Below are 26,651 nucleotides of genomic sequence, written 5' to 3'. Positions count from 1 at the left end.
TGGAACAAACAGCTTTCGGTCAATTACATCTGACTTAAAGACCTACACTTCCAAAAGTCGTAACTAAAGTACATTATAAGTAAAACTCTTACTGCCGCAATCCATCAATAAGAATTGTACATTAAGCGACTATTTAAGCAACTATTAAATGACTCTAAGTGTAGCAGTCGGACATCATCAGACACGCAATAGACACTTGCCTTGCTCCACTGAGTGGCGTACCACAATAGCTGGCACGACGGCAGTTTCGTGCGGTCGCAGGGCTCCTCCAGCACCGGCGCTGGGTGGTAGGAACAGAAGCTAGAGTTCACCACTTTGTGCATGCTGGTGGCGCAGTGAGCCACGCGCGTGCGCACTGAAGATGTACACGTGTCACACTGAAATACAAACAAGACTCATATTAAAATTTAGTAAATAAAGAAATATATTTCTCGCCATAGTACACCGTTGACCTCAGGAGGCACTTTAGGAATCACTTATTTAGACTGTATAAATGGTACTTACTCCAGACCAGTCAGAGAGGACCCAGTCGACACCCTCGCAGGGGCGCAGCATGCAGCTCTGCTCTGTCGCCGGTTTCTCCCCCTCGCACATCGCGTCCTCGAACACTTCCACTTTCCCGTTGATCCTCTGATGACAGACCACTTGCCGCGTCTGCTTGCCTTCGTCGCACAGTTTGTCGCACTAGGCAAATTTGATAAATTAGTGATAATACGTTAAAAGTGACAATATTCGGATATTAATATAGGCGTAGATGTTTTTTCCAATAATTATAATTATTTTTTATTACCGGTTTCCAAGGTCCAGTGAACCAGGTGGGGCAAGTGGCGTTCCTGTTGCACTCCTGATACAGCTCGGGTTTGGGGCCGAGCAGATCGAAGCACTCCTTGTCTGCTACTATTGACTGCAACCTGGAAGTATAATCATGCGTTGTTATATCATAGTCTTAAGTTCAAATAAAATTTAATGTTTTAAAATAACTTTACCCATTAACGATGATCTTCTCACAGTAGACTTGTCTGGATCTAGTACCACCCTCCCCACAGGGTTTGGAACAGGGACCCCAAGGTTCCTCCACCCAGCCTGGTGGGCAAGGGTCCGTGTTGCAGGTCTGGTCAGTGACGGGCTTGAGGCCGGTGTCGCACAGGCTGTCCTCTACCACTTCCAGTTCTTCTCTTGACCGACACGTCACTTGTCGCGTCTGGGTCCCTAAAGCGAATATCAATATAAATAGTTTTGCATAATGAAGGTGTGAGGCCGCACCAGCGTATATTTCGAAACTTCTTACCTCCGCCGCATGTGGCGCTGCAGGGTGAGAATTCTCCATGGACCCAGTTGTATTGCTGGTTCGAAGGTGGCGCCAGTGCGGCGGGCAAACTGTATTCATATTCGATTCCAACGTTCTCGTCTTGTAGCAGCAGCTGAAAATCAAAAAGATGCCATTCAAGGAGTGTAAGTAAAAGACGAAAGACAATACAAGTGAAGGGATTTTCATTTATTGACGATGCTAATATGTATGTATACTGACCGAGAGGTACAAAGGTTCGGTTGTTGGTCCGAGACAGCGCAGCTTATCTGGTGCGGCGAAGCCCTGCTGGCTGCGCTCATAATGCCAGGTGGCGCCGGCTATTGTCAGACTGCGAGGGAAGTCGATGTGATACTCCCCGTTCAGGTAATATACGTTGTCTTCCTTCGATCTTAACGCTTCAATCAAAAGACATGTTGAAAGAAAGATAGAAAAGTAAATAAATTAGCAGGTATCTTTTTTATTTCTTACCTAAGTAATTGTTTGATGCTCGCACTTCCGAAATATAAATGCTCGTTGATCCTTGTGGTATTAACAAGATGTCATTATAACCTGTAATTAAAAAAAAACGTTGAAAAATTATGATAGAGAATTTGAAACCTTTTCCGAGTAATGTAATATGGGTAGAGGTAACAAAAATTAATTGATTTGCACTTGATAAGTAAATGTTTACCTTTCCGAAGGTCAGCGCTGTCGATGAGGCCGGAGATGGTGCGGCAGTTGGTTCCGTTTCCTCGGCACACACGGCACTTGTCTTCTTGGGCGATCGACCCCAGCATCATGTCGCAACCTACCGGCTGTTTACAGTTGGAATTAAGTTTTCTATAATAATATAAGAATACAGCTTTCTTTTTTTAAGGTTAGCTTATTGAGAAATCTTGTAATATTTTTCGTAGAGATCACAACGTTGTTTTTCGATGCTAGAAAATTGTGGTTTACCTGACAGGTGCCATTGACGCAGACGTCGAAGGATTCGTCAGTGCATCTGGTGCCGTCCACCACCTTGCTCTTTTGTCGGAAGTAGAAGCGCTCGCCGCGCGGCATGCAGTTCAGTTCGCATGGGTTTGGAGCATTTGTGTATGGTAGCCATCTGTAACCAAGAAACTTATATAGTATTGTTCAAAGAAGATAGATAGAAGAGTGATAGAAGAATATTTACTTATATTTGATCCCTCTGAAGGCGACGTCATCATACTCTGCGCACTGCTGTGCGCGGAAGTCGGCAGTCTCCGGGCAGTCCTGCGTCTGGCATGAGAAGTACTTGGTGTCGCCGCCCGTACACAGTGGCTGACCTTCAGGACTAGATTAAAAAAACATCCAATAAGGTTACTGGTTACTCGTAGTTCAGTTTCATAATAATTCTCATTGTTAAGGGAAATTCTATGGATAACTTTATTAGCTAAATCGGTGACCGTGTACTGTAATAATTGTAAGTTAACCTCGAAGAGACTGGATTTCATGACACTGAATGTCTTCAAAGATAACAGGCATAACGTTTGCGGGCAGAGATGGTCAGCTGTACTAACCTAACTTCTAGGCATATTCTCTTCTGGCTGGCAACGCCGCCGCCGCAGGTGCGCGAGCAGGGGCTGACCTCGCCCCACTCGCCCCACGCGCCGGAGCCCTCGCCCCCGGGCACCACGTAGGAGGCAGACAGGTACAGCCCCGCACCCTGCCGCCTGTGTCTGCTGCGATGACGGGATAACTGCAACAATATAACTGTAAAAGTTAGTAAGTCGAAACACGGAAAATAAAACGATTTTTGCCAGAGAGGAAAGGAATGTGTATTGAGCGAGAGTTAACAGAGTACAGACAGGAATGACTAGATAAAATTCAAATTTTGGATAAACAAAAATCTTAATCAGTGTAGGTAATCCAATAGTGGTCAAAAACTGTTGCTCCTCATAAAATTGTAGGCGTTTAACGCAATGGCGAATTGGCGCAAATAACACTTAATGCTACCATTCTTTTATATTTTTCTAATAAGATTAAGTGTTACCTTAAGAGTAGATTTAAAAATAGATATTTACGCTAAGTGGCTGCTTTAACGACCCTCAATAAGGCCGTTGCAAGGGATAAGTTCCATAATACAAAACCCGTTTTTGTATACTTCTAATTACTATTAAAACGATAAATAACGAAAAATAATTATAGTCTAGAGTAATTATAATTCATCAATCTATCACATTGCATCATAACCTCCAAATCAAGTTATGTAATAAATTTTATGATTGCTTTTAAAAATATTTTCCCACAGATTATGCACTTATTGTGCGTACGCCGATACAATCTTTACAATATAAACGAATTAACTGTTGATTGCTTCAATTACTACAACGGAGAAGGTAATCTGATAATTAATTATTTACGAATATAAAAGATCAAACTGAATTCACATTCAAATTGCTTAATATTACTTAGCACTGATAACCTAACGGTAACTAATTTGGAGTCCAAATAGAAATGATTGATCTTTCTTAAATGTGTCTCTTAAGTATATTAATTTAAATGTTATTATACATTCTAGTCTAGCAAAATTAGTGTGGACTGATTAATACTTGAATTAAGTAAAAGAAAAATAGGCAATATAAAATATTACAAATCCTTTTTCTAATCTATATATTTCATAAATAATTCGACAAAGTTTAACTTAGAAGTAATTGCTATAAAGAAAACGATAGGCGTAACAAAGGAAAGAATTGCGAAAGATTCCCAATGCTTGACATGTGGACGTTGGGATGTTGCTTTGATTGGATCTGTTCCCGCACAGAGCCCTTTATCGGACGTTGACTGAGAGGTTACCAAATGTAAAAGTAAAGTTGGACTTACATGGAGTGTAAAAATATAATAACTTTATTATGGCAAGTATTGTGTGAAACATTATAAACTAAATTGTTTCTGACACAGCTTTTTTCGTGTTATTTTCGCTGTCGTGGGTCCTTGAAAAATCAGCATTATGGTAACAAACATCTTTCCAATTCACATACTTTGTGTGAACACCGTTATACAGTTTGAGGTATATTATGTTTATTACTCGATAAAATATTAACCAATGTCGACGCAGCTTATGATTTAAAATATCTATCGCCGCGAGAACCGTCTTAGCGAGCTTTGTAAGTCAATGTTTTGTGAATAAACATGCGACATCGGGGCGCGGAGGTTGTCAAAAGTGTTGCAACAACCGACAAGTAAACTGCATTGCTTTATAACAGATATTTCAACTTTATTCATATTCTGCTTTCCTACAGAGTTTTATTATGCTACTCTAACTGACAATGCTTTTTTAAATAATCCAGTTATAACGGCATAAAAGAGGTCCTTGTCGATACGAGTGTCTGGCGTCGTTTTTGTTCGTCCAAGATCCGGCACCCACGTTTCACCAGACTTTTAGGCCGAAGATGAAATCATTATAGATTTTAAGAGAAAGCAGACCGTATTATTTATAAGGAAATCAGTATCCTAGTTACTTTTTATGGTTTTGTAAGCGTAATATATAATATAGTGTTTTATTGTGCTAGAAAAAACTAGCTATGTAAGTTATGATACCGTCTCTTCAAGTTTATTATTGTCAACAATCAAAAGGATTGTAAAGGAACATACCCATACTACGTGACCTATTTTTTAGTTTTATCGACCCCTCCCTCCCCTCGGTGACCACTCGTAGTACATGGCAAGATCCCCCTCCCCTTTAGTTTTTACGTAGTAATTTCACAGGCATAAATTTTTAAAAAATAATTTGGCTAATACTCTTCTTTATAGCATAAGACTGCATGCATACTTAAATATACTAGTGAATTATGTATTATGAAAAAAAAAAACAAGGAACGACTACGTGATTTGTCACCTGAGCCACCCCCTCCCCCTCCTGTGACTGACAGTAGTATTTTAAGGACTCCCCCCCCCTAAACGGGTCACGTAGTATGGGTACGTTCCCTAAATAGATTTATAGATAGCCTTATAATATTGTGAATAGTTAACTAAAATCTTTAAGGTATTCAGTTACAATACACTTACTTTTAATTTTTTCTCGCGTTGAATGAAATAATAAAAGCAACTCTGAATATGTTTATTTAAAATCACTTTTAGATACGTGTTGATGGAATATTGTACATCATCGTATTATTTTTAACATAACTTTAAATGTTAAGACATTAAAGGTACTCCGACAAGACCATTCGAAAACTTATAGACATGTAATAATTTTTTTAAATAAATATATCGAAAATACGTTTACAGCCAGATGCTAGAGATTTAAAAATTGAACGATGCTAAAGATGTAAGCATACTTAAAGCATTAAAATAATGTGTAAAAATATATGAATCGTGTAACATAAAGTCGGGTACTGACCAAAGTTACGAGGTGTAATGTAACATGTTACACGGCAAGCATTCCTAGTCAGCACGTAGTGTTACTCTGTGTAGTGTAATACTCGGATGCTACTGACGTGGTTTGTCATAAGACAGAGTATCTTGAATTCCCCCCAGATACAAAAAAAGTTTAGGTAAAACGTTTTTTTTTCGAAATCAATGGTGACTTTTTAGAGTTCTCATAAAATAGTTACAAACATATCTACTTATTTTCAGCTCTGTGTAGCTTCAATATGTAATTTAAGATTAGAAAATTGTTCCCTCTCATACCATAGATAATGTTAAAACTTTTAAGTGTATAAATCAATAAATAATCGGCAATTTGAGACTTCATAAAGTTAATTGCTAAAACGTCGAAGTTTTAAATGTATTTCGAGACAACAACCTCATAAATTGGTTCGTAACGGTCGTGCGTGCCGCCCAAGTGAATGTGACTCCCGAAATAGTGCGTAATGGGACTATGCGTGATTCTCTGTGACTTTCTGTGACTATATGCTACTGTTGCCTGTCTCTGACTAATAATTGATGCTCGCGCCTCGATTAATTATATTTAAAATGTTCACATGCTTTTAATTCGATTCAGTTAGGGTTGTAATAAAGTTTTTTTGCGTTTACAATATTTTTTTTCGTTTTTGTTATTTAATTGTTAGATAGACGAATTGTCTTTTTTTATATCAAAAGTTGGCAAACGAGTGAGCGTTCACCTGAAGTCGCTGAAATAACGAAGTGGCCGTTGCCCATAGACATACGCAATTGCATATGCGTTGCCTACCTTTAAAATGGAATTAGTTTATGTCTCATAGTTATCAATTAACCGTATGTAAATTATTCAAAATAAAATGAAATACTAAAGCTTAAGTAAAGCTTAAAGAAAAGTATATTTCAAGAAAATTGGCGTGCAATTTGTTTTTGAAAACTATTTGTGAGTTAATTTTATCATTTCTTTAGCAATCTTGTTTTATTGCAGTTTTAGAAATACATTATAAATTAAATTATAATTCTTTATAAAGTTAACAAGAAGGTTGTATTTTTTTAATAAAGTTTTCTTCGTATGTTCAACCCTATCATATCTATTATAACTATAATGCAATGATGTCTGTCAATGATCTCACGCAGCGCCATCTCGCGATGAAATCGAAACTAATCTCACTTATATTATGTCGCATATTTTAAATTCCGAAGATGCAACAAGTTGAAATACTTAATTTTTGTTTGATAATAATTAATAATAAGGAAAAAGAACAACGTTTGCTTTACGCTTAAATCTTTTAGGCGACGGGCCTATCCTAGTCTTTTCTATTATAGACAAAAAGCTTCATAAAATAAGAACTGAAATCAGAAATAACTAGTTCTCGAAGATATTTACACATAAAAGTTACTTTATATTATCTTAAATTCCAATCTAGATAAGGCAAAATGACAATAAACAATCTAAGTAACTTAATAAAGTTCTCTGTTAAGTTATGATGTCTTTGTTACTTCAACTTGTAGCCTATTAAATGAGTAAAATGTCAAAGTTCAATGAAGTTATACAATAACATTCTTGACCCTGAGCTAAGAAGCTGTGCGGTAAATTGAGTTTCTTATTGTTTCGTAGTTTGAAATGAGTGTTTTAAGAAGATTGCCTAATCATCCACATTAAATAGACCATTGTCCGATGTTAATCGATGAGACGTCCGCCACTCGACGCTAGATGGCGCTGCACCGGTCAAAGTCAAGGGCCGCGCGGTCAATAGCAGCTTCGTGGACTTATGAAATACTATTTGTTTGCTTTAGGGCTGGCAAATATTAAACAAATAAATATAAATTACATTAAAGCGGACTTATAGACTACATAGAAAAGCTAACTTAATTTTTTTACTCCTAACATAATTGAAAAACAAGATATTTAGTCCAAATGCACCTATTTAATGTAGTGAAAAAGATGATTGAAAACCATATTTACTACTCGAAACTATGGAAAAAAACAAATTCTTATATTATATTTTTTTTTGTTTTTACTCGAATACAATATAAGAACTTACTACCTACCTTTTAAGTTAATGTGGTCTAATTTCTAGTTCACAAATAAGTCTTTAGAGAGAATCTATATTTGTTATCTTTCTAAATGAGACATCCCTGTCTCGATTTAGCGTCCGATGCAGCGTCTTCCTGCAATAAATTAACTTTCCGGCGTCGCACAGATAATGTCTCGCCTTGTGCTTCCTTCTGACAGCTAGTGAGATGTAGCTTGGGCTTATATTAGCTTTTGTTGAATATTATAGTTGTGGTTTTTATTTTCATTTCGTTTATAATACGTGTTCTAAGCGACCGTAGATTTAGTAGACTTTGGAATCCGACTATTTCTTGGTCAGTCAGTAATATGCGATATACTTATTGATTTCCTAAATTTCATTCGTGACTTATAAACAAGACAATAGTAAAAAGTAGTTATTGGTTACTGTAGCCGTAATATTGACGAATTAAATGAAAAATGAAATGGTATGAGTTGTCATTTTCCCAGGTTCGTTTGACACGATTAGAAATATTTTTAGTTTTTATTTTGGTTGTTTTGTTTTGTTTCATTGCAGTGGGTGAATGATTTATCAATACTTACATTATGTGTGTGATGATGTCTTGTTGCGGTCCATACAACGTAATTACTTAATAAGATGGCTGCTAGCAGCAGCGATCTGAAACAAAGGACAAGATTAGCGGTATTCAATTCCACTGGTGAAACATGTATTCAAAATCATTGTTAAGTTGTTAAAAAGACATGTTTATATACATGTTTCGTCAATGTATCTTGATTGAATGAAACATGTAATTTTATATGACCTTATAACAAGTTATCAGGGGTACATAACCTTAGATGCATTACAGTCACAACATCCGCTAACAACAAGCGTAGTCAGTGCGCACTCTCGCGCCCTCTTATCGGCCCGCCCTTCAAAGTTTCCGTCTCAAGCTTGACGTAAATGTCGTCATGCCTACATAGATAAGAATTTATATATATATAACGAGCGAGCGGCCACCTGGAATCGCTGAAATAGCGAAGTGACCGTTGCCCATAGACATATGCAATTGCATATGCGTTGCCTACCTTTAATCGACGGAGGAGAGGATACACAGAACGAAAATATTTACGCTTTCCATGCATCATCTCATCCGGAAAGTCCACTTCCACTTCCCATCCTTTCCTTATAAGAAAAAGGGTGGGAAGGGAATGAGGACTAGATTAGGCCTCCGGGATGCAAATCTTACTAAAATTATAAATACAAATGTTTAGATGGATGGATTGTTTGTTTGATATCTCCAAAACAGTTGGATGGATCTTATTTAATTTAGTATAGAGGTAGAGAATAATCTGGAAAAAGAAATAGCTTACTTTATTTTTTAAACAACCAGTTCATTAATAATTATACTATTAAAAAAGCTATCTTGTCCTTTAAAAATTTGCATAAAAACAAAACTATTTATGTAATGCATCATTCGTAAAAAGGTACTTTTTAATTATACGCGTTAATTTAGAGAAATATCCTTTAATAAAATAACTACTTGATATAATGTGAAGAAATATAGTAGTCAAGATGTAAATAACTGATATTAAAATTTTTAATTCACTTAGATGTTATCCAGAGGAGCGTAAAGCGTTCAACAGACGAGTCATCGGACGAAAAGGGTTACATCTCTTAAGAGATCTCGTAAAAGATATAACTCTCTACGATGGGTTGAGCAACAATTAGGTGCCATTTTACTTTTGCGTGTTTATGTTTGCTAATTTACGTCTATAGAGTTTTTAACAGAGACCGGTTTGCGAAATCTCTAAAGGTTTGTGTTGTGTAAAAGGTAAAATATTTTACTATACTCTTAACCTATAAATATTTCAAGCTTGAATCTCGGTGTAGTTAGTAACTTGTAATAATTTTATTACTTGAAAGTAATAACTATATATATAAAAATCAATTACTGTTCGTTAGTCTCGTTTAAACTCGAGAACGACTGAAGGGATTTATCTAATCTTGGTCTTGATATTTTCGTAGACGGTTGGGGGCGGTTTAGAAGGCGAGAAAAATTCTAATAATTTGCCGAGAAAACCCTTTAGGAACCTTTTTTTTTAATCCTGCGCGGACTCCTGGACGGAGTCGCAGGCGCTAGTTAGTTCGTAAATGTAATATGTAATATTAAGTCATCTTGCAGAGTAAAAGACGTTACGAAGCAACTCATCAGTCAAACAGCAGGAAGCGACAGCCAAGATTGATGTCCATTTAAATATCTTCCAAGACTCCTTGTTGGATATCCAATCATGTGAAATAAATACGAATTATTGAAGTATTACTGTAGAATTAAAACGCCGTAATATTTGTCTCAATAAATTTTGTTATCACTTTCATTTTCTATGTAAACGACAAGGACAATTATATATTTTAATATACGTGTTACCGCAGTGGAATTATTCTGCACTTATGATTGAATGCTGAACTCAGAGTCAATAGCCACTGAGAGACTGAGTAAGGAACCATTTAATGACTCTGAAAGCTATAGAAAAAAAAATAAATGACATTAAAAATAACATTTTTTGTATTTTTTTAATAACTCCTACCCTTTATAATTTAGTAATTAAAACCACTTTTTTATTAGTTTTTTTAATGTATAAAACACGTATGATATAAACCAGAGCTTTTAGGAATGTGTTCCGTTAACAAATTACTTTTATCTTTCTTGTAAAGATCATATCGAAACTTGTTTATAAAATCATCGCGGGTCCTTTATCAACGTTTTATACGACCGTTTTAAAAAGCCGTGTCAGGAAAAGAAATACGTCCGTCATATTAAAATACCATTACCTCGTATTTACCACTTGTAATAACCTCCATGGTATTTTTGTACGCGATAAAAGTGACATTTATGTGTACCTAATAACGCGTTACCAATTTCTTTTAGAGGTTATATTTTTTTTATTATTTGTAAGTGGCAATTAGGGAGTTAATTAGTTTTTTTTTAATTTAAAAATTCGAATTGATACTTAAAATTGACAGTTATATCTTTTAAGTAGCAATTAGAGTACTAATTGGTTGTATTAAAGTGTAAATTAATTTTATATAACAACTAGCTGCCGCCCGCGACTCTGTCCGCGCGGAATTAAAAAACATAACTAGTAGTCTATACGTTCTTCCAGACTATGTTCTACAACTGTGCCGAATTTCAGCGGGATCTGTTTGGTAGTTCTGAACATTCCTTCTTACTAAGAAACATTTATCCATCCTTCCATCTAAACATTCACAATTATAATATTAGTAAGATGTTAGTTGTTATTACCTATGTTTTTTTCAGCACTTATTTGGTTTGATAAAAATTTTGCTACGCTAAAAAATATGTCATACACGTGTTCCATGCTTCTAAATATATTACAAAAGGGTCGTGCCTTAAATAGTACAACTATTCATGTATATTAGTTGTTATTATGTTCCGTATAAAGTCAGTACAGTCATGTTTTGCTGCCCAAAATTCAAACTTCCATGCTGCGTTAGGTCTTAGGTCTTGTTCAGAGCCTAGGCTGATGTAACCTGAATAATTCTGGCGCATGCAAATCCTAACGACATGATGTGAATACGAAATAATTTGATGATGCCATTTGATTTTTATTAGGTTGACAAACATTAATGGTATGTCAAATACGATGATTGACAGTTATGACAGGTTGTCATGACAACTGTATGACAATATGGTCATCTCCCTCATTCTCTTGGAAAAATAGAGATAACGATAATATTCTAGTAAATGTTACGAAGACGGATGAAATAATTGTTTTGATTAAATTTATTTATTGACTAAAAATTGGTCAATTTATTTGAAAAACTTTTAGGGAGGGATTTATTACACTTTAAAAATTTTAATGTATTATACATTTATTTTTATTCATAAAACTATGAAACATTTATAAAATATTTCTATCAGTGTAAACGAGACTTGCAAATAAGCTTTGATAACGTGTTTGTGTAAACATTCGGCGAGTACAAAGGCGAAAATCTCTAAGGGAACTACAAATGGTAGCGTCACGTAAACATCGGCAATAAGCAATTGTGTAGTCAAAGGAACGCGATTTTAGGGTCAGCGCACACTCACACACAAATAGTAAACGAAAAATGTAAAAGTTATTGGATCTTAAAATTATTGTCAAGGTCTCTCTCTGTGCTGCATACGTCCTCTTTCTGTCTTTTCCCAGTTTGTATCGTACTCAGAGTCCATTAGGTGGTCGTAAGCGACTTGCGTTAGTTTAGATTTAATATAAGATAAACTACACCAAGGGTTCTGATTAAGTAACCATAAGATGACTCTGAGTGTAGAAGTAAATTGTTTATAATTAGTATTAGCGAATGCTGATGGTACCAGGGCCGCATAACTTTCGACTGTAGTTAAATTGACTTTTATTTCGATTAATTAATTGCCCCTTTGTAATTGAAACTTGTGAACGGATCGAAATGTCCGTCTGTCGCACGTCAGTGATCCCAACTTGACATTGCAAACGCTTGTTCCGCGGGAAAGTAATTCAACACCCGGACAACGGAGACACATGTCAGTTACAATTAAAACAGCGGGACACATAGAGTCGATTAACTTGTGATAAACAACATACGGGTGGGGAATAGTTATCGGCGAAATACGATATATTAATTACGCGAAGCGCAAACTTTAAATTGGTTAAAAATTTCAATGAGAATTTGAAATCAAACAAGAAATGGGTAACTTGATCTTAAGCGAACATTATCATCGTCAAATATTAAAAATATCTGATCAACTTAAATAAAGGAATCTTAGGTGCTATTTCCACTAGCACGACTGCACTGCATAAAGTAATAGTCGCATGCGACCGTTACGCAAATATGTAGATGGATGAATGGACGGATAGATGTTTGAAGGTACATATATCCGGAAGGGCTCAACGGATCTAGATGAAATTTGGCATAGATGTAGAACATAGTCTGGAAGAACACATAGGCTATTAATAAAGTTTTTTTTAAATTCCGCGCGGACAGAGTCGCGGGCGGCAGCTAATAAGCAATAAATTTTATGTTATCGTGGATGCCACATTATGATATCACTATGACACCGCGGTAATAATAGAATATCATAAATTTCATCGGACGACACGAAGATCGCACTTCGAATATTAATATTGAAGAATATTGTAATGGGTCATGCGCTATTGTTTTTTTTACAAATAAATATAAGTTGGTGGACATATTAGTATTCTATGTGTGCTTAAATAGCATACAAATGCACTATTTATGTCAAATCAACAACGACTGGACACTTTTAGTTGTCGGGTTAATATTTACTGGCCACAAAGTACGTTGTTCGCGCGCATTTCTTGTAAAAAGTAAAAAAAAAGCATTAAAATTACGATGTATAATTTAAAGAGACCATAATAAGTAAATTAATGAATAAAAGACTTTATCCTATTTGTATTATTCTTATGAATTATCAAATATGTTCTAGGAATGAAACGGACTTAAGAGAAAATCGCAAAATGGTTTTCAAGAACCTTTTATACTGTTGAGAAGACTATATACAAAAGTGTTATTATTCTGCGAAGCGTTTGTAGTGAGTTAAGATTAAAGCTTTTCTGAATTTTGTAGCGATCGTGTGAAATTCTTTTAAATTAAAATTGCGTGGTTTGCAGTGTGATGACCGCACGGCACGAGCGACGCTTCCGTTCGTCCAATAGTGATGTAATGATTTACCGTAAGTTCAAATCGATGTCAAGGTAACAAGGTGTAAATCCTCACCACTTTATGATTGTGTAATTCGTTCGGGAAACTAATATGTTCTTGTAAACACACTTACAGATGAGCTTGAAGAAGAAATAGGTAAAATGTAATATAGTTAAATACTAGTTATTAGTTAAAGTCGTGTTTGAACTCTTAACCGACACTTTTGGTGTAAATCACAGTGATTTGAGAAATTTGTAATCATTTTGCGGTACGACAAAAGCTCCTTTTGAATTATTTTTCTAATTAAAAATTGAAAAGATATAATATAATAATCTTTAAATTAAAAATACGGATGATAAATAAACTGGTTTAATTATTGTTGCTTGAATGATCTTAATCGATATTCTAATCAAATAGTGCGCATCACTAGTGACGCCAACACGTCTGCGCGGGCGCAGCATTAGCATGCTTTATAACGCGCTAAAAATACGCGCCGATGATAGCGCGTGTTAAACCCATTGCTAAGTACTAACTTGTCTATGCCTCTACTCGGAATTATAATGACTTATGCAGTATTTATTAAAAACCATAATCTTTTTTCAGCCGTATAACGACCACTGGGCATAGGCCTACCCCATAGATAACCTTGACCATTGATATTTTATAGTCTATGGTACGAAAACTCAGAGGATTGAATCAGACGTCAATAAAATACAATAGAAACCAAAAGCATAAAATAAATAGTTTTTTTTTAGCCTGAATTTTTAATTTTTTTTTATTTAGGTTATAGACAATCAAAGCTGTTAGTTGTTTTTACCAAAATTGTATAATTCCAAACATGAATAAGTAAAAGTAATTAAGTTTTTTAAAACCGACAGTACCTAATTTTGCGACCTTTAAATTTTAAGCTAATAAATCCGAATGAATTAATTATATATTGCTCAAAGAAACTCAACGAACTAAACTTCTAATTTAGCTCTAAAATAAAAATTAAATAATGACGCCATGTTTGAAAAATTTTAAGCAACATTTTTAGGTTAACAAGCATGAGAAATATGTTGTGTTTATTATAGTCGTTAAAGTCAATTGAACACACTTCAAGTCTAGCACTAAATACTGTAACATCTGTAATAATAATCTAGCCAACTGCCGAAATTGTTTTAGCCTAATTTCAAATTAACATAGCCATATGTGTAAACAGCTAGAATCAAAAATTTTGCATACTATGTTAAAATATGTTCAGTTTTATTAAATTTCTATTTACATAGAGCTTTTTAAGAATTAAGTTTAAAACAATACTTTTTGGTCCATTCGTCGCGACATAAATTAATAAAAAACTGGAGAGAAATATTTTCTAAAAAGTCAATCCTATTATAATGATGCTAATTTGTAAAGTTATAAAATGTGAATAACATATGGAGGTTTAAGATAAACTTTTTCCATGGTCACGTTTTAAATAAAAATATCGAGATTCGTAAAGTATTGCGTGAATCAGAATCTTAATATATATAAAATCAAACTGCCTGTCAGTATCCGCACGAGGCTAAGAACCCGGCCGTTAAAATAAACTGATTTTTTCATGCTCCAAGCATTTTGCTGTTGAATAAATAGTATAAATAAACATCACTATGAACTTGCTCTGGTTATTGCAATAAACATTCCGAGATTTCTTCTGTTCTGGTTAGGCCTATGTAGATATTTTAAATCTTTGTAGCAAACTGAGATATAAAAAGATATAGAGTCGATTATACGATTTTAACTTACAGTATCCCAAAACGTCCAGGATTATCATCATCAGCTCACTATATGTCCTCACTGAAGGGCTCGGAGCCTACCAAAGTTAAGGGTTAGGCCATAGTCAACCACGCTGGCCAAGTGCGGGTTGGTTGACTTCACACATATCTTTGAAATTCTTCTCAGATATGTGCAGGTTGCACACGATGTTTTTCTTCACCGTAAGAACGTCGGTTTGATGCACATTTGTAAATCGGAAATCGAAAAAACACATTGGTACATGGCGGGATTCGAAACCAGGACCCTTGAACCGTGAGCCACTGACGCTCAACAAAACGTCCAGGATATTTTTGCATAATTTTCACATAATAATGCGTCACTTGTTGTAAGCGACTGTCGCGAACTGAAACTAGATGGCGCTAGCGGCTGTAGTTTTTGAGTTTGTCTTATGTCAACCTTGAAAGCTATTGGAGTCGAAATTAATGGATTTTCATATACTTTATAGTTTACACTAAAAGAAGCAGTGCTTAAAGGATAAGTTTTTTTTCATTGCGATGTTACATAAATTTGTAACTAACGTCATTAATATATAATCTGAACTTTATTATAGTTACAGATAAATCCATTACTTTTTTCTTCTCCTAAATCGCTTTGTCAATGAAACTATTAGTTTGAAATAAAACCGTAAACACTTTTTTTTGTTTATGATCTTTCAATGAGCAGGAGTGCGTTTTAGGCGTTGATCGATCGTGTATCCAGATTTCTAGTGTTCCTACGCACTCGCCCACAGCACAGAGGTGAACGCCTTTCGCTACCTAAATATTCAAATAATGTTAAACTAGATATAGATAAAGAACACTACTGATACGAACTTGATCAAGAAACATATTTTTTTGCTAAAACGTTGTGTCGATTCCATTTATTGCTTATAATTTTAGATGAATCATTAAAGATCTACCATTAACCATTGGTTTCTGAGACCTAAATATAAAGCATATGGTCATCCCTGTCATTATATTTAAAAAAGAAGAGAGGCAATATATTTTAAATCGGGATATTATTATCAGAAAGACAATCAATTTTGCGGGAACAACATTTTGACAAATTTGAAAACCTACAGGTGCATTGAATTTATTTTAGAATTCGAAGTTCCATCGAGTTAAGATAGTTTGTTAAATGATGTAATTTCGATACATTTTCATATTTTAAATAGAAAATCGAAATTTAAAATGCTAAGGCGTATCGATATAACTGTTTCGATTCGGTGTTAGTGCCGCTCGAATAATTCTTATCGTTTGCATAATGACTCATGAAGTTCACGCACCTACAAGATAGTGATGTACACACTTAGTGAATCGAATATCGACATATGTTGATTGCCGATTTTTTTGCTTTAAGTTTAGATCAAAGTGGAATGCCTCTGGGGTCTGCGGAGAACCATACGAAGTATGCTGGCTGGAAATAAAGTTAGTTGTTCAAATTTGAAGAAACAATATAGTAGCAGTGGGTTTCTCGCCACCATTAAAATTTTGCAAGGGTTTTATGAAAAAAAATTAGCAATAGCGATGTCCGAACAAGCCACGAACTCAAATGTCAACGATAAATCGTTTTCGTGTGCATAAGATTACGCGAAAAATAGGGATGTACCAATGAAATAAAACGATTCTCCCAACTTTATCACAGATAAACTGTATCCGTTCAGTTTTATAGCATTACTCATTGTTTTATTGCGCGTAACTTTTTGAACGGCAAAATAAATTCACTATAAAGTTGCTTTTATCACATTTCCAGAGAACTAAAGCGTTTAAATAATGATTTAAAAGAACGTAATATAAAATATACAGAAACCAGCATCATTTTAGAGCAGATTTTTAGATAAATATAAAAAAAAATCTGATAGTATCTTAATATAAAAGAAACTTAACGGATTCAGTAAAAGCGCCGCAGAGCTACAAAAGTCCAGATATGCCAAAATAGTTATCATTGGAGAGATCGTGCATTGTCACACGTCTTTGTCTAAATCTAGACACGGCAAGGATATTAAATTTTATTTAATAGGATCGCACACGACGCAATGTTACGTCTATATAGCTCTGAATTATTGAATTTATTTTGGTATTTAATCGTTTTTATATAATAAATATAAATTGTTGGAACTTCAAAATCTTGTTAAACTAAACACCAATAAAATATAAAACCATGTTAATACTTGCTTATATTAGAAATGCCAAAGTTTGGATGGATAAATTGGATTTGGATGGATGTTTGTTTGAAGGTATCTCCAAAACGGCTGCATAGAACTAACTGAAATTCCGCATAGATGTAGAACATTTCCTGGAAACACGCATAAGGTATTCATTGATTTTTTTTAATTCCGCGCAGTCGGAGTCACGGGCGACAACTAGTTATTAAATAAAGACAGCTTGTTATTATAAATATACTAGAATAATTATAGTCTAAAGGTGAATATTAAAAACTAATATTGTTTCTGAGGAACGAACTAAGCTGTTATCGAATTAAGGAAAGGCAATAAACAGAAAGTCGTTGTGAAGCGCGAAACATTTCGACTCGAGTCGCAATGACTTTTTAACGGCGAAATTACGACGGCCATAGTTACAGCCAACCAAAATAACACGATGTGTCATGTATGACGTCACACAGTTCATAGACCGGGAGGAATGAACTAATATATTACACGTAAACGTAACATTGTTTTTTTGAGAAAAGTAATTGTATCTGTAAGTCTCCAATGTGGTGCAATTTGTTATTATTTTACAACGTCGTCAGAATTTCAATGAAGTTAATAAGTTTTATTGGCAAAAATGATTAAAAAGTAATTTTTGCAGACCAATGAGGCACAACAAATCTCTTTGTATTACTTATATATAACGCATTACCTATTAAAATAATTGTTTTCATAGAAAAAATAAAACACACATCAAACTTAACCATACATGTACATATGTAAGAAAAGACTCATGCAAATTAATACAGTAAATTAAACAGTTAAAGCTTTAATTGGTTCTAAATCTGCCCTAAAAGGATCTTATGTCAGGGTCCGTTTTCGTCATATTGTCCGAATTGGTGCCACTTCGCCCAAATGGGAGTTAACGTGTCCCTGATCCATTTTGTAGTATGCGGAACTGTATACACATTATTGTCTCAGCTCATAAGACCTAATTAGTGCATGAGAACTGGGTTTGTTAAGGCTGAACGCACTATTTTAGGGTTTATGTTTGTTAGTCTTTATAAAAAACTAACTGTCGCAACTCCGTGCGCCCGGAATTAAAGAAACTTAAGTAGCCTATGTGTTCTTCCAGGCGATGTTCTACATCTATGCCAAATTTCAGGGTGATTCATACAGCCGTTCTGGAGATACCTTCTAACTAACATACGTCGATCCATTAATCTATACATCTAAACATTCGCATTTATAATATTTGTAAGATAAAAAGGTGCTTTAGACTATGACGTAACCAAAACATACTTTTTAAACTTAACTCACTTTACTATGGGTTTATGCATTTCGATGAAAATATGCAATATCCAACTTAACAACGATAGTTAGGACCAATCAAGCACTAATGAAATTCTGATATAGAATACCGAAACTATTTCTTAAGATAAGACTTAAAAACTAAAATATGTATGTATTATATTATAAGAGTTTTCAGTGAGCAGTCATCCTAAGGATGAGCTACAAGTAAAAGCAGTTTAAACAAATTAGTTTATTTGTGGTTCGCGGAACTGCTTGCTCACTTGATCGACGGCTCGTACGTTGTTATTGTTAATTGTTGACCCAGTTTAACCAGTAACCAGATATATCTAAGCCTAATTATTCCGATCAATCTGTTTAAAAATTAATACGATATCATAGTTATAAACAAATTATAGACAATTGATGAGATGACACTAAGAATTAACTAAGACTGAGTCAATCCTTAAATTGTAAGAGTTTGGGTACAACATCCTAAAACTATTCGTCTTACTTAAAATAATATTAAACGATTTATGACTCGGTATTTCTTGGCGACATACATTTTTCAATTTATTGTTTCTATAAAAAGCGTCATGTCTAATTGGTTTGAATCTAGATAGGTCACGGGTGGTACGATCTAGACAAAATGGATCGCATGAATCAATTTGTATCGCGCCGTCTTAGATGACTGATTCGGGCATCGAACCCAATATTGTACATAGAGATTCCCATCTTTGTAATCACGAGTTCAACGACTGGGAAAAGATTCGGTTGGTTATTTAACGCGTTTCAGTGGGATAATTTAGAGGTTATGTAACTTGGTGTTTTCATTGCCGAAACAACCGCACAAACTTATACAATTTGACGAAACAGAAACTATATATTTTATGTTTCGTCAGTGGAAACTAACACGTGTCATCCTTTAGGAACGTGTACTGGGTACTAGGCTATCATAAATTTGAAGTTGTGTCCTTAATTGACAGATTAAAAAATATCAATAGCGCTATAAAAATTAACCAAAATTAAACGTATCGTGTGACCACGAAACCGCTATTTGTGAATTGTGACGGCTGTGCTATAAAAAAGATTTATAGCTCTATTGAGTTTATGGCGACTGCCTACAACATGATTCCTAACGACATTGCCTTAATTTTCCAATTTAATTTATATTCGAAGCGATATTTACGCTAAACACATGAATCTTGAATCCTTAGCGTTTGTTAAAATTTCGCTTTTTAATACGTTTTTAATTTTTAATTTTTTTAATAGTGGAAGTAATCCTTTGGAAGTAAGTCCTCCATCCTTCATTACAGTTTTTTCATATTTATTTTACTAGCTACTAACTACCACTTACGACTTAAAACTTAAAATATTTTCAACAGTAAAAATGACTATAAATTTTAATAATTCCAAAATGAGTTATTGTATACTTAGTTAGAATTAAACAGGAACTTAAACCATTCTTTGTCTACGAAAAAACGTAAAAAAAGACTGGTTTTTCATAGGGGCACAAGAATAGCCCTCGCCGTGGAGGTCTCAGGGGTCCAATCGCCTCATTTTTACGACCTCAGGGCGGAGTTTTATTTTTAAGGTTCTAGATTAACAAATATTAAAACCATCAAGTTATTATCAAATTATTGTCGATTTTATGGACATTAATTATGCGTTTTATGTAACCTTTTTTTATTTGTTTGAATTTAATATAATTAAAGTATTTTTTTTTATAAAAAACATAGTTTCGATTTTAATAAAATCTCGTAATGTATTGAAATACACAGAAAACTATATAAGTTAAAAAGATCGTTTTAAATCACATCATTTCCTTTCCTAAGTTAGGCACTCGTCGACGGCAAACGAGACAATAATATAAAATTTATATGCAAATCGATGTCTTTGTCATCGTTTCGGCTACAATCTATATGATACTCGTCATATAATTTGAAATAAACTACAGTAACAAATAGGCCTGGTCGTGGAAAAGACTTAAACGAATTCATGCCTAATTTGACTTTTTATTCATTTTTTTTTTCAGAATGAACTGAAATTTTAAATTTAGAACGCCTCTTTTTTTAATTTGTTATTCACGTAATCGTATAAAAGTGGACAGCATTATTAGGTAACCATAATATTAACTAATTTACATAAACCCCGAGGTTCTGCTGTGTGCGGTCCAAAATATACGTAAACAAAGATCAAACGAAACTAACAGTGATTTGACAGGTTTCTGGTCGAATAAAACAGGTTATAGCGAATCCAGTCCGATAGAAACTGGATCTTTTATTAATACGCTAAGAAAAAACCTACCACAATGTTTGAGTCTTTATAACTCTTTCGTAGATTAAAAATATATTGTAAAATTTAAGAAAAAGGTTTGCTATTTTTTAAGACTTAAATTTTCACCACACTTGAAATTAAATTAGTTTTAAATGCATATAAATAAGACAATAGTGAAAATAAGATATTGCAGGACATTTTCAAATCGTACAGCAAATAACTTGATTAAACTATACAAGAGTTAAAAGCCCGCTTTACAATTTTCATTCAGTTTTAAATCTTGACGTATTTGAAATAAGGTTTAATATAAAGCAACTTAGCGACGAGTATATTAAATCGATAATGTCCTATTTGCGCTATCACTGTATAACCTCTTCCAAGGTCTGGGTCACCAGGTATCCTCACCCTGGCCACCTTTTGGGAGCGTACCTGTGGCAAGATGCCAGGCTAGTACCAGGAGTGCAGAATCTAATAGGAGTTTGTTGAGTCACCTGACGCATGCGTCCTGTAACTCACCTGACGACTACCTGCTACTAACCAGTTTATATAGACCTCCGTAAATTGCAGTCTCATCCCCGAATATGTATTAAATTGTATGATACAAGAGGGGCAGGGTAGGTCACACAACACGCATGCGTTCTAGTGTTCAATTTAGTTTTCCATTATACGATTGTTTCATTCAGACGCACGTGAATGCTGTTTGATAGCAAACGCGTCGTGTTTTTTTCTAATAGACTTTGTTAATTCATATTATGGCCGTATGACTAATTATAATCCCCAGAATAATAAAAAAATACAGCAACTCCCAATACAATTACGTGACGTTTTACATGGTGAAGAATTATTACAACCTTTAAAATTTAGCGGAAAAGTTTTCAATATAGAATATTATGTTTAATAGGTACTGCAGAGTAGTGAAAACGCACTTTAATTTACGTGATCTTAATAAAAATATAGATATTTCATTTCGGGAATGGCTGCAATAAGTTAAACATTGAAAAACGAGATTAAGTTATTTTAATCCGAGTGGAGGCGGCGCGAGCGTACGGCCTCTGACCCGAAATGCCGACAGTGAAATATACTGAAACACATTCATATAATTTTAGATCTCTGCCTACTAATACTTTACTAGAACGAAGTTTCTAAATGGTTCGAATGGTGCGCCACAAAAATATGAACCGGCAAATATCGCATATTTGCAACAGTGTAAAATATTTCAAAAAAAAAATTGCGCAATATAATAACAGGAAAATACCATCGATTAGTCATTAGACAAAGCCTAAAGTACAGCCTTAAGCAGTTAAGAACAGAATAAAGCAATTAACTGCTCGTATGGATAAACATTCGCGTCCTATTTGATGAGGACAAGTCGTTTTTGCTTGTTTGAATTATGATATTTACTTTAGTCTCTTTTTACATTTTCTAAGAAGACTAATTTCAATGAAATGTTTTAAAAATAAAAAGAGAATAAGTTAATTAATAGTAATCTAAAAATGCTTTGTTTAAAGTTGTTACAGTTGGCCAATTAAAATAACGAAGCGTACCTCTCGATTGTTATGGGGTCCTGGTGTAAAATTGGTTCAGGCGACTCCTTTCTACTAACCCATTTTACCAATCCACCAATCAAATAGTAGTAATAAAAAAGCAATTTTTTTAAATTAAGAAAACATTTTCGTAGAAAATATCTTTCGTACATGTTTCAACGAAATTAAATTTCTTATAAGAATAACCTTAGTAAGAATGTTTTTAATCACACATGACATGCAGCGTGAAGTATAAAAAAACCTAACCTCTTGTGATCTCGAGGGGCTTCTAAGAAGGAAATGTTACTTACACCACAAAGATTTCGAAATCGAGCGTGACATACAATAACGCTTTTTTCAAAGTCACCAAAATAGAGTTGTGAGTTAATGCATATATCGTGTTCTTTATTTATACAAAAGTGTACGAAATAATTCTGTTGCGTGCGTTAGTAAAGGTGTGACTTTTGGTTTACTTATGTTTTTTAACAAAAATAATATACCGTAGTCAAATAAAACAACACTGTTTTTAAATATTTTTGGTAAAAGAAAGGCTGTATTTTAAAAAGAAGAAAATAGATGTTGCCGTCAAATATGTTTTGTAGTTGTCAATTTTGTTGTCATCAATCTAGTTTTGGTTTTAACAAATGTATTATGAGAGTTGAGAAATTAGATAATGATAATTAATTAAAATGTGTTGCGTTTCATTTAAATAATTTATTATTTTTCCTACTAACGTTTCAAGTGTTTCAAAGAGAAAAAGTACGCGTCTTATTAGAATTATATGTGTGTTGCCTCCTGTGCGTTCATGTTATCCTGGTAGTCACCGTTACGCTGGTAGGTGTCACATTCAAGGGATAACATCCCCAAGCCACACCTACACAAAAGTGATCGTGTATTTGTTTTTTTTTTATGTACAACAAAGTTCTTTTAAGTTTTTTTGGCAATTGTTGTTTTAAGTTACAATGGATTGATGTTTAAACTAAAGGTCCAATGTGGGCGTCCAAAGTTTGTATAGATAGAGTCGCGGAAAACAACTAGTATAGTATCTATATTTGACAGATTTCTATTTTCTAGAAGGGGAATTGACACTCCTCCTGAACGACGCACTTGATGGTGGTTATCTTTACAAAATAACGTTTATTAAATAAATATAAGCAGATAAACATGTGTATAGCGGGCTATGACGTCACAATGACGTCACTTTCTCGCATCAGATGGGTAGACAATGTACCAAGATAACATAACTTATTAGATAGGTTACTTGTGGAACGTGGGTCGCGGTCGGGTTAACGATTTATCAACAGCCAACAACTAATAATACGTTTTCATAATTCAAAACAACAAATGAGTGATTTTAATTCTGCTAAAAATATACAATATATGTTGCTTTTCGATAATAACAACCTAAAAATAAAAATGCCTCGCATTGCGGGTTTTTAGGTCATGACAAATCTGGTCTGGTTTATATGATAAACGTTGGTATTAAATGGTCAAGACACGTGGCGATAAGTGACTGTTGTCGATTGAGGGGGTGATGTTAGTGCTGGGAGGTGTGGGGGGGGGTGTCCCTGGGCGTGGGCGTTTGGTGGGCGGCGGAAGGGCGGCTATCAGTTCGCGGCTGGAAGTCCGCTCCATATCGCCGTCGCATTTACACGCTATTTGCCAATTACGCGCATTTTGTTCTATCGTTATTTATTTATTAAGGCGGGGAAATTACTTATTGCTATTGCATTGGATTTCATAACTCTACCGTCGTCCATAGTAAATGTGTAGAATATTCGTTAATCAAAACAATTAACTTTGTAAATTTCTAATATCTGGGTACTTACCGCTACGAAATCAGCTACAAGCTGTTTTTACGTCTCATTTTTCTGTGGTTGGTTTTATATTCAGATGCAATACTTATTATAGAAATATTCATCCGATGCGTTTAGAAATGTATTATTTTACCTGGAAAAGAAAGAAAACATATTATGTTAAAGTTCAGATGGATAATTCCTATGATAGAATAATATGATAGAATAAATATGATATGGATAGATTTTCATCATTCAGCAGTATCTTCAGAACGGCTTCTTGGGTTGAGATGAAATTTGATATGAAGAACATTCTCTCAAAAAACACATAGGTTACCTATTCTGAATGATGGACGGTTCCCGTGGGATACTTTTATTTCGGTTTTCAATATTTATTTCTATTTCTGTTTTTTTGTTATTCCGCGCGGACAAAATTCGCTGACAAAAGCAAATTTGCTAGCTAGTTTCTAATGCGAATCGCCTCATTTATTTCGCTCAACGCTACGCGCGTACTAGGACAACAGAGAAGTGGCGAATGTTGGATTTCTAAACAAGAGTATTAGAGCGCCAACTATGCAAAGAAGTCATTTTATAAATCCTTGTTGACTTAGTGACGACGTCATAATGTTTTTACTAACATAGATGTTTTTTGTTTTTTACTTTTTGCATTTTTCGTCGATTAAAAACTTGTAAAATGATTTATCTGTGTTGCCGTTTTTAATATGTTTACTGTTTTTAAATAGATTTAAAAGTGATTACCTGCTTTTTAATGTTATTGAATCGTAAATAATAAATGTTAACATTGTATTCTCATTGGATTTTGAGTTTTTTGAACTCTAACTCACACATTGGCAATTATTGACAGACTGACCTACGTGTGTTGTGTCCCCACAAGTGTATGAAGGAGACAAAATTATTGTTTATCTCTTTCGTCTAATCGGTCACATTGAAAAGCACTCGTAGCTTACTGTGTTTAGAACCTTGACACGCGGTTCGATTCTAACGTTTTGTTATCAGATACTTTGTTAGTCACACGTGTGAAAAAGAATGTGTGTTAGAAAAAAGACCGTTTGCTTAGCAAATTCTAATCTCTACACATACTCATGTACCAGGTATTCAGAAGTTATCAGGAAGTATCCTAACGTATGCCTTCGTGTGGGGCGTCACACACTCCGCTGCACGCAAGATTTAATGCCAAGGGGGTGTCGTACATGGGTGCTCTCTAACCTAAATTCACACATCCACACACGGTACGCAACCCTATCTAAGCATGCGGAAAAGAGACGTCATACTGGTTGACTTGTGAGGCGTTAGAAAGAGTTAGATATCTGGCGCGGATTGCGCACTAAGACAAGTCCGAGTCTGCGCATCGCGTCTTAAGGTTATTCTAAGGGTAGAAGTGATTTTACTGCTCGCAAGAGCTGGGTACCTGGTACATGTTTTCCATTTTAGGACAAAACTCGGTAAAAAAGGGCGCCCCGAGTTTGGGGAACTCCACAGAGGGGGAGGGAGTCAGCTATCTGCGTCTGGGGGGTCGAAGGGTGCGTAGGCGTAAAGATACGAATGCAACGCACGGATACTATTGACATCAACATGTTTGTAACGTGGGATTTACGAAGATAAATTTTCCTTTATTTTTTATTTTACCTTTTATTTGGTTTTTAAAGTCATTATTATTGTACATTCGTTGTGGTTTTGTTTTGTAAGAGCGTAGAAAATAAATAAATGGTAACTTTGTATTATGCAAATTACAAACAAATCTTCTCGAATGTATTAAAAAGCTTTGCTATTCTGAATAATTGTTGTGCAATGAAAGCATCGACGCATCATAACTGTGGAAAAGCGTACGTATTACGCAGTAGCAGTCCTAGATGTTAGACGAACGTTATGTGGTCGTGGCCTAAAGTCAGGACAATTAATATCTACATTTTACGCCATAAAAAAGAAACAAGAAAGAGAGAAGAATTTCTGTCCAAAATATTCTACGGCTGACATCAAGTTGTTTGAATTATAAAGTATATATTAATTTTAACTTCTGTAAATGTTAGGCAAAACTTTATAGCGACATCTTGACTCATTTAAAATCAGTTTTATTATTTAGATTTAATCATCATTCAATCATATATGTTGGCCATTTTAGCGTGTTGCCATGTTTAAATTCAAATAGCTGTATTGAAAGTTGGCGTGCGTTCGATTCGGACGGCCGGTATAATGGACACATTTCGCGCTCGGTTACCCAAATCGTCCTCATTGCTGAACAATCGCTGCCCGTCGCGCCCAACGTCATTATTACATCTAAAACTCTAATTATCATGCTAGACTAGATAGTAATAATAGCTTGTTAATTGAATAAAAACACATTCATACTGTACCAGATTAATCCTTGTTAATGTTCTTCATTAATGTTGCAATCTTTAATGTTTACCAAAGTGATTTTCGTTTTACCATTAATAATTACAAAATTGTACAAGAACATCA

General features: G+C 34.6%; 1 protein-coding gene across 4 annotated transcripts in view; it reads right to left on the bottom strand.

Annotated features, from left to right (window-relative positions):
• The window catches only part of Ppn (proteoglycan-like sulfated glycoprotein papilin), a 73,919-nt gene that overhangs the window by 20,929 nt on the left and 26,339 nt on the right, over window positions 1-26,651 (bottom strand). For all 4 annotated transcript variants that reach the window (XM_013315278.1, XM_013315281.1, XM_013315280.1 and 1 more), the window contains exons 2-13: window positions 8,271-8,346; window positions 2,833-3,011; window positions 2,466-2,606; window positions 2,246-2,396; window positions 1,980-2,103; window positions 1,778-1,858; window positions 1,529-1,704; window positions 1,289-1,421; window positions 987-1,209; window positions 791-911; window positions 505-684; window positions 201-377 (exon numbers count right to left, since the gene is read on the bottom strand). In XM_013315278.1, the coding sequence (XP_013170732.1) occupies window positions 201-377; window positions 505-684; window positions 791-911; window positions 987-1,209; window positions 1,289-1,421; window positions 1,529-1,704; window positions 1,778-1,858; window positions 1,980-2,103; window positions 2,246-2,396; window positions 2,466-2,606; window positions 2,833-3,011; window positions 8,271-8,346 (1,762 nt within the window). The remainder of the gene's footprint in view (window positions 1-200; window positions 378-504; window positions 685-790; window positions 912-986; window positions 1,210-1,288; window positions 1,422-1,528; window positions 1,705-1,777; window positions 1,859-1,979; window positions 2,104-2,245; window positions 2,397-2,465; window positions 2,607-2,832; window positions 3,012-8,270; window positions 8,347-26,651) is intronic.

This window comes from Papilio xuthus, unplaced genomic scaffold (genome assembly GCF_000836235.2).
Source record: "Papilio xuthus unplaced genomic scaffold, Pxut_1.1 DF826961.1, whole genome shotgun sequence".
Lineage (NCBI taxonomy): Eukaryota > Metazoa > Arthropoda > Insecta > Lepidoptera > Papilionidae > Papilio > Papilio xuthus.
Note: the sequence above shows the minus strand (reverse complement) of the source record. Positions and strands in the feature narration are given on the sequence as shown.